The 12,715-nt window shown below is 42.0% G+C and overlaps 1 protein-coding gene across 3 annotated transcripts in view; it reads right to left on the reverse strand.

Annotated features, from left to right (window-relative positions):
- Positions 1-8,153, reverse strand: part of ABHD3 (abhydrolase domain containing 3, phospholipase) — a 40,936-nt gene extending 32,783 nt beyond the window's left edge. For 2 of the 3 annotated variants that reach the window (XM_019809103.2, XM_002928345.4), the window contains exons 1-3: positions 7,858-8,151; positions 7,151-7,314; positions 5,672-5,854 (exon numbers count right to left, since the gene is read on the reverse strand). In XM_019809103.2, coding sequence (XP_019664662.1) covers positions 5,672-5,854; positions 7,151-7,314; positions 7,858-8,019 — 509 coding nt within the window. In that variant the 5' untranslated portion in view covers positions 8,020-8,151. Of the gene's footprint in view, positions 1-5,671; positions 5,855-7,150; positions 7,315-7,857 lie in introns of all 3 variants that reach the window. The other variant, XM_034642594.1, reaches the window with a different exon arrangement.
- Positions 8,154-12,715: the final 4,562 nt, after the last annotated feature.

Consider the following 12,715-nt stretch of genomic DNA (forward strand, 5'->3'; position numbering starts at 1 on the left):
TGACCAGACCAAAAGAGTGTGACTCTTCCCTACACCAAAGATGTGACTTGCTCCTTTAAGATTCACAGCTAATACTTTTTCAAATGTTCATTGGAGGACAACACTTTTCATATATATACATGTAATCCTTGCAGTCCTATGAGGTCTAGTGATCTTTACAGAGGAGAAAACGGAGGTACAGATCGATTGAATAATTTGTCTGTGGATACACCAAAGTGTGTAACAAAGTTGTGACTTGAATCCAAGCGGACCTGACTCAATAATCCAATTCGCCACCTCACTCTGTGGCCCTGGGCTATCTAAGCTAGTAACATTGTCGTCTCTTTTTCCAAAGATGAATGCTCTGAACACAGAGTACCCTTTGAGTGCATGTCAGCTCTGATTAAAAAAAAAAAAAAAAAAAGCTTTGTCCATGAAACTTTGGTAATTGAGGTATCATTTTATAATGGAACATCTAACAATCAGTTCCCCAGGGAAGGAGACTCATTGTCAGTATCCACCATAACTTTTTTTCAGAAATACCATTAAATAAGCTAGGTCTTCCCCCAGTGCTTTCTAATATGTACCATGTCATCTAGCCAGTCTCACAAATAATTAGTTAACTGAACTCATTCTCAAAACTTTGAAAGCCCAATTGTTTCAACAACAACAAAAAATAGATTAAAAAATACTTTTAGATAAACACATCCTGGTGTTAATTTAAAGTGACTTCTTACCTAAAGATACTGCTTTTAGACTGGGGAGCGGTCAGAACTCACCCTTCTGTTCTGCTGCCTCCCCTTCCTTCCTCCTTCAGGAAAACGGGGTAGGTGACCTCCGAGTGCCCTTTTGATACTGCAGGAAAAGCTATGCACCACCTAAAGCTTCCTATCTACTGGTGATACTTTCCCTTAAATCCAAAATGCACAGGTCCAAACTCCAAACCGGAAAGCAAAGGAACACTAAAAGCTGCTTTTAAATCACCTCCCAGTTCCAGTTTCTCGCCAATATGTAAATGCTGGACAACAGCATCCTTACTACCAATAGGTGAGCTCTGCAGAGAAAGATAGAAGATCTTAATCCTGTCAAACCACTTTTTTTTTTTAAAGATTTTATTTATTTATTTGACAGAGATAGAGACAGCCAGCGAGAGAGGGAACACAGGCAGGGGGAGTGGGAGAGGAAGAAGCAGGCTCACAGCGGAGGAGCCCAATGTGGGGCTCCATTCCATAACGCTGGGACCACGCCCTGAGCCAAAGGCAGATGCCTTACCGCTGTGCCACCCAGGCGCCCCCTGTCAAACCACTTTTAAAAGTCTGTGCTTCTGTACGTGCTTTTTAAAATACGGCAAGAAGGAAATTTCTCAAAGTAAACATCCACAATCTTGAAAAATCCCTCCATTCATTCTTCTGTTCTTTTCTAACCCCTCTTCTGTTTTCCTCCTCCCTCTGTCAATCTTACAAGATGTGTGATCCACTCCTGCTTTTGTCTCCTGAGGTCATCGCAGCCCTCCGGAGTTGGGCTTCCTTCCTCATTGCCCTGCTGAATCTTCTCCAATTTTGCTTTATCTGTCCTCATTCTCCTTGACCTTTTGCTTGCCTCTGGCACTGCTGACCTATCCCTTCCCTCCATAAAATGTCTCACTCAGTGTCTGATATTCCAGAATCCTGGTACTTGCAACACTGACCACTCAGTGCTAAAGACTGCCAGTTATCTCCCAGGATCCGTCCTCCTCTTCTTTCCTTGTTACAGAGTTTCCCAATTTCACTTGAGTACATTGCTGCCGAAAATAAAGTTTTCACTTTCAAGCCTGCCTTGAGGAGCATACCCATGTGATAGAAGCAAAAGTGGTGTGCACAGCTGCTGGAAAGCACCGTTAAAGAAAGATAGTGCATTCTCTGGTCTTTTTTTCACCTTCTTGGATGTTGGAATGCAGATGTGATAGCTGGAGCTACAGCAGCCATAAGTCATGATGCAACACTTCCTGACTCTATAGAGCCCTGGTCTGACTTCTTTTTAAAGTCATTGTTATTTTGAGTTTTCTGTTACTTGTAGCTAGTCCTGGTTCTCTCTAATGCATTTCTTCCCTACTACTGCATATTCTTTGTCACTTCAGCTAGACTGTATGTGCTTTGGGAATATAGGTTCTGATAAAAATACTTAATGACTGACCTAGATTTCAATGGACTTATTATTACATAATTCTGGATGGTTCACTCTTTTTAATACTAGCTGGGGATGGAACAAAATAGTAGATGAAGGCTCTCAATAAAAGAGGTCAAAGTAGAAGATGATTTGGATGTTCTCAGAGTTAGTTTTTCTCCCTTTTTAGTTGTAGTGCTAAAAATTAATTCAGGCAATGGGGAAAAGATTTAAGAAAACAGACAATATTCAGGTACATAAAATAATACCTATTAGGCTGTGTTACCAAATAGAGATTTAAAAAAAAATCTTGAATGAATGGATAAGATTTCTAACTACTTTATCTTTCATATGGGTGTAACTTTTTCTCTAGTTCTCTGATTTTTATGAGGGAAGCTTCTCTCTAAACACACTCCTGGCCTCCTGGGCTTTCTTACTTTACTCATACTCCAGGAGATGGAGGGCTTATCTGACTGATAAAATTTGGAAGCATGACTGGGGCTCTCTGGTTCAGCAATTCTCTTCTCCCCTCAGGGGCAAGTTTATCCAAGGAGTACATACTGCACGCAGCCAATGGAGAAGGACGGGAAGGTAGGCCATGTATTCCCCATTCATTTCAGTTTGACTTCCTGGTAAAGCTTTTGCTCCCGATGATCTTAAATGAACTTCAGCTTAGTTTCTATCCCATCCACCGTAAATGATGAATTGGTGAACCTCACAGAAAAGTCTGTGTCTTTGTCAGTTTTCAGGTACAGGAAAAACAAAATTTTTAACAGCAACAATAGTAAACCTTTATGTTTCACTTAGTCATATGCCAGGAGTTAAATTCTCTCTAATGTCTAAATCATAATTCAGCAGCAAAGCAACAGTTCCCTGGTGACCTGACCTTTCCTACACATTCAGCCTTAACACAAGACAGTAACTGGGGCTTGAAGGCAAATACACTCCCAAGGTTTTGAGGTGTTTGTACTGCCTATGAAACTCTACTGTGTAAGAGACATGATAATACAATCCAAGCATTCCTGTAAGGAAACTAGATGTTTATATCTCCCAAGAGTTAGGTTTGCTTGTACTTGCTCTTTAAATTGTAAAAAGTATTCTATTCTGATCGGGGAATAGAAAGTCTAGGAAGGAAGACATAAACATTTCTAAAGACCCACTTTGTTCAGGTCACTAAACCAAGGACTTTATATATTCTAACTCATTTAAATTGTCTGTAGTGAGAAACTGTAATTGGTAAAGTTGAAAATTAATTGCCAAGGTCACTCAGTAAGTAGAAATTCCAACATTTGAACCCAGGCCCAGCTCCAAATCCCGCACGCATACCCCTATATTACACAGCCTCACAGGACTCAACACAAGTCTCTGCCAAAGTTGCAGAACTTTTGTTTTTTTTTCTTTTTTCACTTCAGTGGTCTTCGGAACTACCTTGCTGTCTGTGGTAGGTTGCAAAAATATTTTGTAGGCCTTCCTATCAAGAGGTGGAGTCTATTGCCCTGCTCTTTGACTCTCGGTTGACCACGTGACTTGCTTGGACTAGAATGTGGCAGAAGCAACATTATGACAGTTCTTAGCTTAAACCTCAAGACACCTTGTAGCTTTTACTTTTGCACTCTTGGAACCCTCTGCCACCCAATGAACAAACTTGGGGTGAGCCTGATGGTGGATGAGGGGCCACATGGAGCTGAGATGAGTCATCCCTGCTGAGGGTCCCCATGCATGGAGTTGTCCTGGCTGCTGACCTCAAATGCATGAACGATCCCAGCCAAGACCAGGAGAACCACCCAGCTTTGCTCAGCCCAAATTCCTGACCCACAGAATTGTGAGCAGAATGGTTGTTGTTTTTAGCTACTAAGTTTTGGGATAGTTTGTTATACAGCAAAAGCTAACTGACACACCCTCTCTTAGATTCAGTGATCCCTTGTAGTTAAAAACAAAAGGGGATAGTCCCAAAGGCCACTGAAAAGTTCATGTATTCTGCTTATTCATGTATTCTGCTACTTTCAAGTCCAGTCTAATTCACTGTTAGTGTTACTGAAACCCAAATAAGGTGGGTCTTCAAAGCAGCTGATTGTGACCCGTCCAGCCTACCCTTCTCACAGGCTCCTTGTGGCAGGGACAACTTCTCAACTCTTTGTATCTCCTCATAGGGTTTAGCACAAAACCTTCCTTATATCATACATTCTCCGTAAAATTTCTGAATCAACAGAAGAGATTTTAACTCTCAGGGGAGCCAGAATCTTCCAAAAGCTTTGAAGCACAATGTAATGATAGCCATGGTCATAAAATGTGGCAACTTTTACAAATGATGGAAAAAAGCCTTGTGTACTGGCAACTCCAGGGCTTATGAAATTTAGTCCTTGAGTTTCAACTACATTGTTTTTAAAAGCACTTTCTAAGTCTTGGGAGACAGCTCAGGCCAAGTATAGAATCAGCAATTTAAATATGCACAAAAGGCTTTATGATCTGTACTTTTTGAGCATGACTAAGTTTTAGCAAAAAATTGGAATCAAGCCTCACATCTAACTGGATGACGCTAACCATGGATAATCATGAATTCCTGCTATTAGTGCAAATTTCACAAGAACAATAATTCTGGAACATCTATGAAAATATCTGAGACACTGTCATTTTGTGGACAAAATAAGTTTTATCTATAAAAGATCAGAGTTAACTTGTTAAAATGGAAATAGTTCTTCTGGCATTTCCCCATTTACACAAAAATGTTTTTATTAATATAAACCCTATATCAATTTTTCACACAGAGTGTTTCAAGTTTAACAAAAGATACAACTCTACTTTAAATGCAACTCAGAGTGTTCCATTATAATAATTACCATCAGCTATAAAAGACAGACACAAAAAAAGCAGTACTTTTCACAATGACTCTGCTGTAAGATTTTAGAGCTGAACCTGAAACTTAAAGTTGCTAAGTCACTTATAAAATATGAAATTGTACCTGGTGACTAAGTTGAATAATGGTTACTAAAGAATACTATGGCATCATCAAATGGACATTAGTTATGTGTATCTGCAAACTCAGGTGGACAGAAGAGGCATGGATCACCTTCGGAAAAACAAGGCTCACTACCAGGGGATTCTGAATATTTTTTACATTTGAGATCTGAGCCAATGAGACAAGATTAGTGGATTCAGGGCTCAAATATGGAATGAGACACGAGGGTCACCATGTACTCTCTCAGGGGTTTGTAATAGCTATTTTCTATAGCACTCCTTTCAGTGGGCCTACTGCTTCTCAGACCTGGGTCCTATGTCAATTCCTAGGTGATACTAATTTCATTCATTCATTCATCCAAAATCTGCTCAGTGTCTACTAGGCTAAGTGCTATTTCCTGTGAGATGATTCAGTTATGCATCTTCCCGGGGGGGAAAAAGAAAGGCAAAGGGGGAAGCAGAGAAAAATAATCATCTAGGGAATTGCTTAATCCATGCAAAAAATAACAAGCATTTCTGAAACAAACATACAGGTCTATTTGTGCTTCATTTAGGACAAATTACGTGAAAAATGGAATAAATCTTATATTGGTACCTGTATCCCAAATCTTCACTAAGATGGATCATATGAAGGATATACGATTCCTTGCTTGTTCCCGTGAGGCCAGGCAACAATAAAATAGTAGGTCTGGTGGTGCCATCCATATAACATCTACTGTTACAATTATCAAACCAGTCCAGTGAAATCTGTCCTCCATCTGCAGTTTTAATAAGTTCACTGAAAGAAATAAAAGACATACTCAGGGGCGCCTGGGTGGCACAGCGGTTAAGCGTCTGCCTTCGGCTCAGGGCGTGATCCTGGCGTTATGGGATCGAGCCCCACATCAGGCTCTTCCTCTATGAGCCTGCTTCTTCCTCTCCCACTCCCCCTGCTTGTGTTCCCTCTCTCGCTGGCTGTCTCTATCTCTGTTGAATAAAGAAATTAAAAAATCTTTTTTNAAGAAATTAAAAAATCTTTAAAAAAAAAAAAAGACATACTCAATAAGTGTTTTAAGTTATGTCTTAATATTAGTGTCTTAATTTTATAAATATATGACATGACTTGGTCATCTGAAAAGAGCTTTTTCTTCAGCATTCACTAATACACACTTATATCACTTTCTTTTATTACAAGAATGATATGAGATTAGTACCATAAAGTATTTCCAGCAGTACCACAAAAAGGCAGCAATATAAAAAGGATCTGCAAAGTACTTCACATATTTATCTTAAGCATTTCCTCATTACTCTAAAATATCCAGCATTTAACCCCTATTTGATTGAGGTCACCCAAATAATTCATCAGGGAATTATGAATAAATAAAGTGCTGATCTGATCACTGCTCTGGCCCTTCAACTCAATAATGCAGTCTCCCCACAGAGTATATTATAAAATTTGCTTCTTAAATATTTTAAAGTACTTCTCACACAGTATCTATGAACTTAAAGAATTTTCCCAAATAGTGCAAGTTCCAGGCAACAAAAGGAACTCAAGAAAGACTAGATGACTCAGGGAAATTAATATTAGGCACCACCTAAATCTTCTGGTTACTGATAAATTCTGGACTATATTTTTAACACCCCAAGGACATTAGCATCAAGAACCCATTTGGTTATTAATATGAAGTCCTTTTACAGGAGTCCATCATGCAAAATCCAAATTAATTGGCATCGTTCTCCACCCCATCCCCACTCCCAGCATCAGTGAATTGGTACATATCATCAAAGGATCTAGGTCCTCAGGGACAGATGCATGCCAAATTGGAAAAGAGTAACCCTCAAACACTTCTCTAGAAATAAACCCGTTACATCAAGGCCCACATGCACGCACACACACAAACACACACGCACAGTGAAAGGCAATACCGAAATATTTTCCTGCAACTGAGTGTGTGTGTTGGGTTGGGGGGGCGCAAAACTTCCATTTTCAATCCCCTTTCTTTTCTATATGCTTACTAAAGGTTACCCAAGGACTGGGAGTATGCAAAAAACCATGCGGTTTTGAAGAACTGATTGCAAATGGAAATATACTTACTTCCTGTACCGCACCGAGGGCTTAGAAGTGATGAAAGGTCTCAGGAGTGTCTGCCCTCGACTCTCCCAGCACCAGACCGTTGGGTAGTACGTTTCTGTCACCACGGGACAGTGGTTCTGGAGGAAGCGGCTGAAGCTCTCACCCCCCGTCACTAACTGGGGCTTCTGTGGGGAAAGCCAGTATTATAGTAAAGGGTCCAGAACAAAGTTTCTGCCAACCATAAACCAGAAATGAGCAGACTCGTCCCTCTCGCGCGCGCTCCCTCCGATTACATCTCCTTCGAAAAGCCTGACACAAATAATTCGCAGTCACAACGGACTTAAAGAGTGACTTACCAAGCCCTTCTAGAGGATGGCAAGAGTTGAGATAAGGGAATCAGAAGTGCTACAGCATTGCCAGGCTAGCGAATGGGGAAAGGGCAGTACCGTTGCACCTAGGTCAGCGGGGTCCTGGCTGCTGCCCAAGGATCCGGGCCGGACCCACAGGCAAGCGGACAAGAGCTGGTCCCCTTTCCCGCCCGCGCTCAAAGGGCGTGCATCAGATGCCCGGGAAAGGGCAACAACTCGGGAGCAACAGCATTCTCGCTTCCAGGACGGCCCTAGGCAACCGCGCCTGCGGCGTTAGTTCCAGCTTGGCCGGCTGCCGTGGCTCTCAGCAAAGCCCCCCGCGGCCCTGCGCCCCCGCGCCCGCGCTAACCCCTGGCTCACCTTGGCAATGCTGCTCAGGTAATAGCAGGCGTAAGCGACGCTGAAGCCCAGGATCAGGGATAAGCCCACTCCCGAGCGGAAGAACCCAACCCGGACTTGGTGCTCCAGATAGAGGGAGAGCTCCCTGGAGAGCATCCGTAGGTCCATCGCTAAGCGCTGCATTGGCCCTGCGGTGGGAAGCCGGTCAGCCGGCGAGCCACCGAAAGCAGCTGCTGCAGCGCGGAGGTCCCTCGACCAGAGCGTCTCTAGCCCGGCGGAGCGCAGCTTCCGCCAGCGGGCGCGGCCGAGCGGCCCGGGGAGGCGTAGCACCGCTGCTGGACGCCGCCGGCTCCGCCCCAGCTTCCGTGGAGCCGCCCCCACCGTCAGCCACTCAGGAACCTTCCAGAGGCGCGGTTCCAAGCGCGGCCACCGTGGAGGCGGACTGGATCTCCCGGTCTGGTCTCAGTCAGCCTGGGTGACCCCTAAAGGTGGACGGAGATCGAGGGCCGACTTTGGAGAAGGAAATGGGCCCTGGCGGTGCGGGCATTCCGGTCCGTGGCCGGGCACCTGCTCCAGTGACCTTGAACGATTCCGCACGGCGGTGGGTTTCGTTAAATACTGTAAACTAGCGGTTTAAGGTGCCCCGGAAAAAAATTGGGGGAGTTAATGCCAAACATATGTTAGAAGAATGCACTGCGTAGGAGGAAAAAAAATCCTACATCCCTCAGAAAGTTGTGTTTCTCCTGAACTCCATCAAAAGAGAAAAAATACTCTATAAAACATTCAATAATAAGGCTCTTCATACTTTAAATCTCTCTGAATCCTTTTAGTTCCTTAAGTATGCCTTAAGTGAGAAGTGGTTACCAAAAATTAATAAGGAGATCAAGAAAAGGAACTGGGATTAAAAAAAATTTTAAAGTCTATTTGTGGTTCGTTAGTGCTTTGAACTTCTAGACTTACTGAAATTCACAGTTACTTAACGTAGGGACCAGAAACCATTTATGAAGTAGGTTTTCCTAGGCTTATTTATGGCAACACGACTAAACCAGAAGATAGAGGCATCTAAAAGGGCTAGAAGATTTAGCAGTCTATTATTATGAACTCCTCCCACCTGGAGGTACCAAGAGTAGCAAGCCTTAAATAGGCAGAAAGTAAAAGGCAAGGACTGTAGAGACTCTGAAAAATTTCACAGGATTGTAAATTAATCATAGAAATTAGTGATAGAGAAATGGGATGGACCAGAAGTGAGCAATTTATTTGGCCTTGATTTGGTCACTGTAACTTGATGGTGGCCAGCACCCAGAATACTTTCGTTGTCTTCACTGAGCCTGTTTTTTTTTTATCTGTAGAATAATAATTTCTACTTCATAGAGTCTTTGGGATGACTAAATGAAAAAAGGTATGTACTGGTCTTGCCCTGAGCTTTAGTAATTCTTTTTCACTCATTGATTCTTGCATGTGAGCACACCCAGAAAACGCAAATATACATGCTGACTGCCAGACTTGACAATGTGCATGCAACATTCTTTATAATGCCTGCACCCACCTTCTGCCCTGCATACCCATAAGTACATATATATTTTATTTTGCTTAAGTGTAAAGTGAAAATACCATAAAATACCTCATTGGCATCATGATGTGTAGAGAGTGTGCTGACCTGGGAGTAAACAACTCTGAACTCATCCACCAAACTTAGGCAAACCATTTACTCTTTCGGGGCCTCAATCCCCTGTCTATAAAGTAAGATGCTTGAGGTTGAAGATGTCAAACTTTCTTTGCTGTTAGAAGAACTTTCACAAACTTCCTTAAGAACTATTCCAGTTTAGATGAGGAAATGAGAGCTCAGACCCTAACCTGACCCCCAGTAACTTCCTCTGCTTGGTGTCTATGCCTGTGTATAATTCTTTCTCCTTGAATGCAGATAGGACCAGTGACTTACTTCTAACTAATAGAATATAATAAAAGGGATGAGATGTCACCACTTCTGTGATTACGTTATGTTATGTGACTCTAGCTTAGCAGAATGGAGCTAAAAGGCTCTCCTGCCACCTTGAGGAAGCAAACAGCTATATGAATTGCAGCTGGAGAGGACCACATAGCAGGGAACTAGTGGTGGCCTCCAGGACTCGTGGGGGAGCCTCTCGCCAACAGCTAGCAAAAAGGTAGGGCCTTTTGTCCTACAACTGCAAGGAAGTGACTTCTGCCAACACCCTGAATAAGCTTGGAAGAAGTTTCATCCTCAGTCAAGCCTCCAGATGAAAACACAGCCTGTCCAACATCTTGACTACAGCCTTGTGAGACCTGGAGCAGAGCCCCAGTTAAGTTGTGCCTGGACCCCTGATCCATGGAAACTGTCAGATAGTAAATGTGTTGTTTAAAGCTGCTAAATTTGTGGTGATTTGTTATGTAGCAATAGAAAACTAATAGAGAATATGGAAAAGTCCTACAAAAACATTCAAATATTAATAAATATCAGTGGTTCATTTTTGCCTACCAATGTACAGTTGACCCTTGAACAACATGAGGGTTAGAGGCACCAACCTCTGCACAGTCAAAAATCTGTGTATAACTGTTGACTCTTCAGAAACTTAACAGCCTACTATTGATGGAAAACCTTACTGATAACATAAACAACACATATTTTGTATGTTATATGTATTATATACTACATTGTTTTTATAGTTTTTTTAAAAGATTTTATTTCTTTTTGAGAGAGAAAGACAGATAACGACACAGATAGCTAGGGAGAGCCCTAGTGAGGAGAAGAGTGGGAAGCAGGCTCCCCACTGATCAGGGAGCCCAATGTAGGGCTCGATCCCAGGACCCTGGGATCATGACCAGAGCTGAGGGCAGACAATTAACTGACTGAGCCACCCAGGCACCTCTATGCTATATTCTTATAAGAAAGTCAGCTAGAGAAAAGAAAATGTTATTAAGAAAATCCTAAGAAAGAGAAACCCATCTACAGTATCATACCATATGTATAAAGAATCCTCATATATGTGGACCTGTGCAGTTCAAAAACCCATGGAGCTCAATAGTCAACCATATTTATTGTAGGAATGTTTTAAATACGTTAAAGATTTCAGTTCTTTCTTTTTTTAAAATATATTTTATTTATTTATTTTAGAGCAAGAGGGAGAGCAAGAGAGAATGAGCAGGGGGATGGGCAAAGGAGAGGGGAGAGGGAGGACTCCATGACCTGAGCCAAAACCAAGAGTCAGATGCTTAACAGCCTGAGCCACCCAGGTGCTCTGATTTCAGCTCTTTCAATAAATCCTCAAAGTTAAGAAACCCATTGAGATTTTTAAAAAAGATTTTTACTTATTTGTCAAAGAGAGAGAGAGAGAGAAGCAGCAGGGGGAGGGACAGGCAGAGGAAGAAACAGGCTCCTCACTGAGCAGGGACACTGATGTGGACTTGATCCCAGGACCCTGGGATCATGACTGGAACTGAAGGCAGAAGCTTAACTGACTGAGCCACCCAGGCGTCCCCCCATTGAGATTTTTAATTCTTTTCTTTATACTTCTCTTTAATTAATTGTCACAATGAACATTTATTACTTTTTACAACAGTAAAAAAGTCATTTAAAAACATACAAAATTAATTGTAAAGGAATAAAATCACATGAAAAGATATATAGCTAAAAGCAGGAAAGGCCAAACATTCTAAGACATAATGGAAAACAATTTTAAATAGAAACACATCTCAGTGCGCCTGGGTGGCTCAGATGGTTAAGCATCAGCCTTTGGCTTAGGTCATGATCTCCAGGTCCCAGGACTGAGTCCCATGTCAGGCTCCCAGCTCAGTGGGGAGTCTGCTTCTTCCTCTGCCCCTGCTTGTGTGCTCTCTGTCTCTCAAAGGAATAAATAACATCTTAAAAAATAGAGAAACACATCTTTACAAATTGTAATATGCCCTGTTTTTGTTTTTTTAACAGAGGAATGGCATTTAGAAACCAAGATATGGGCACTGGGTGCTCACTGGGCATTGATGTGGTCATTGCTACTGGGGTATCACTGTGTCTAGGTCCTCTCAGCTGACTGAATTAGGTAATATATCCATGTATCCTAACCCATGTGTACATATGTCTACTTGTATCTGTATGTATATCTCTAGTTGTTTTTGTATCCATCCATCTGCATTTTTAAAAAGATTTTATTTATTTGACAGAGAGAGAGAACAAGCAAGGGGAGCAGCAGGCAGAGGAAGAGGGAGAAGCAGGCTCCTGGCTGAGCAAGGAGCCCTATGTGGGGCTTGATCCCAGGATCCTGGGATCATGACCTGAGCCGAAGGCAGAAGCTTAACTGACTGAGCCACCCAGGCACCCCATCCATCTGTATTCATATTAAGTTAAAGACAAGTTCAGAAAAAAAGACGAGCTTTTTAATATTGACTCCCTGAGGGGTTTTAGGAGAAATTAAACCTCTTCATTGGTAATGTTTCTGGGTTATTTCTCTTTAATTTTTGGATAAAACAAAACTCTGTCTGTAATAGGAAACACCCTATTCCCTTAACCTCCTCAAATCTGCGGCAAATCAGCAACAGAAATCAGGCAGAGGACAGAATGGTTTATACTTACAAAGAATGCCAGAACTGAAAATCACAAGGCATACACTTAATGAAATAAAAATTTTAGGTTACATTCAATTAAAAGAAATATTATAGTTCTGGGGTGTCTGGGTGGCTCTGTTGGTCAAGGGTCTAACTATTTCGGCTTAGGTCATGATCTCAGGGTCATGGGATTGAGCCCCACACTGGGCTCCATGCTCAGAGTGGAGTCTGCTTGTTCCTCTCCCTCTGCTGCCTGCTGACCCCCCCCAACTTTAAATAAATAAAATCTTTTTAAAAAAGAAATATTATAATTCTATATGGATTG

The sequence above is a fragment of the Ailuropoda melanoleuca genome, chromosome 14, assembly GCF_002007445.2.
Source record: "Ailuropoda melanoleuca isolate Jingjing chromosome 14, ASM200744v2, whole genome shotgun sequence".
In the NCBI taxonomy this organism is placed as follows: Eukaryota; Metazoa; Chordata; class Mammalia; order Carnivora; family Ursidae; genus Ailuropoda; species Ailuropoda melanoleuca.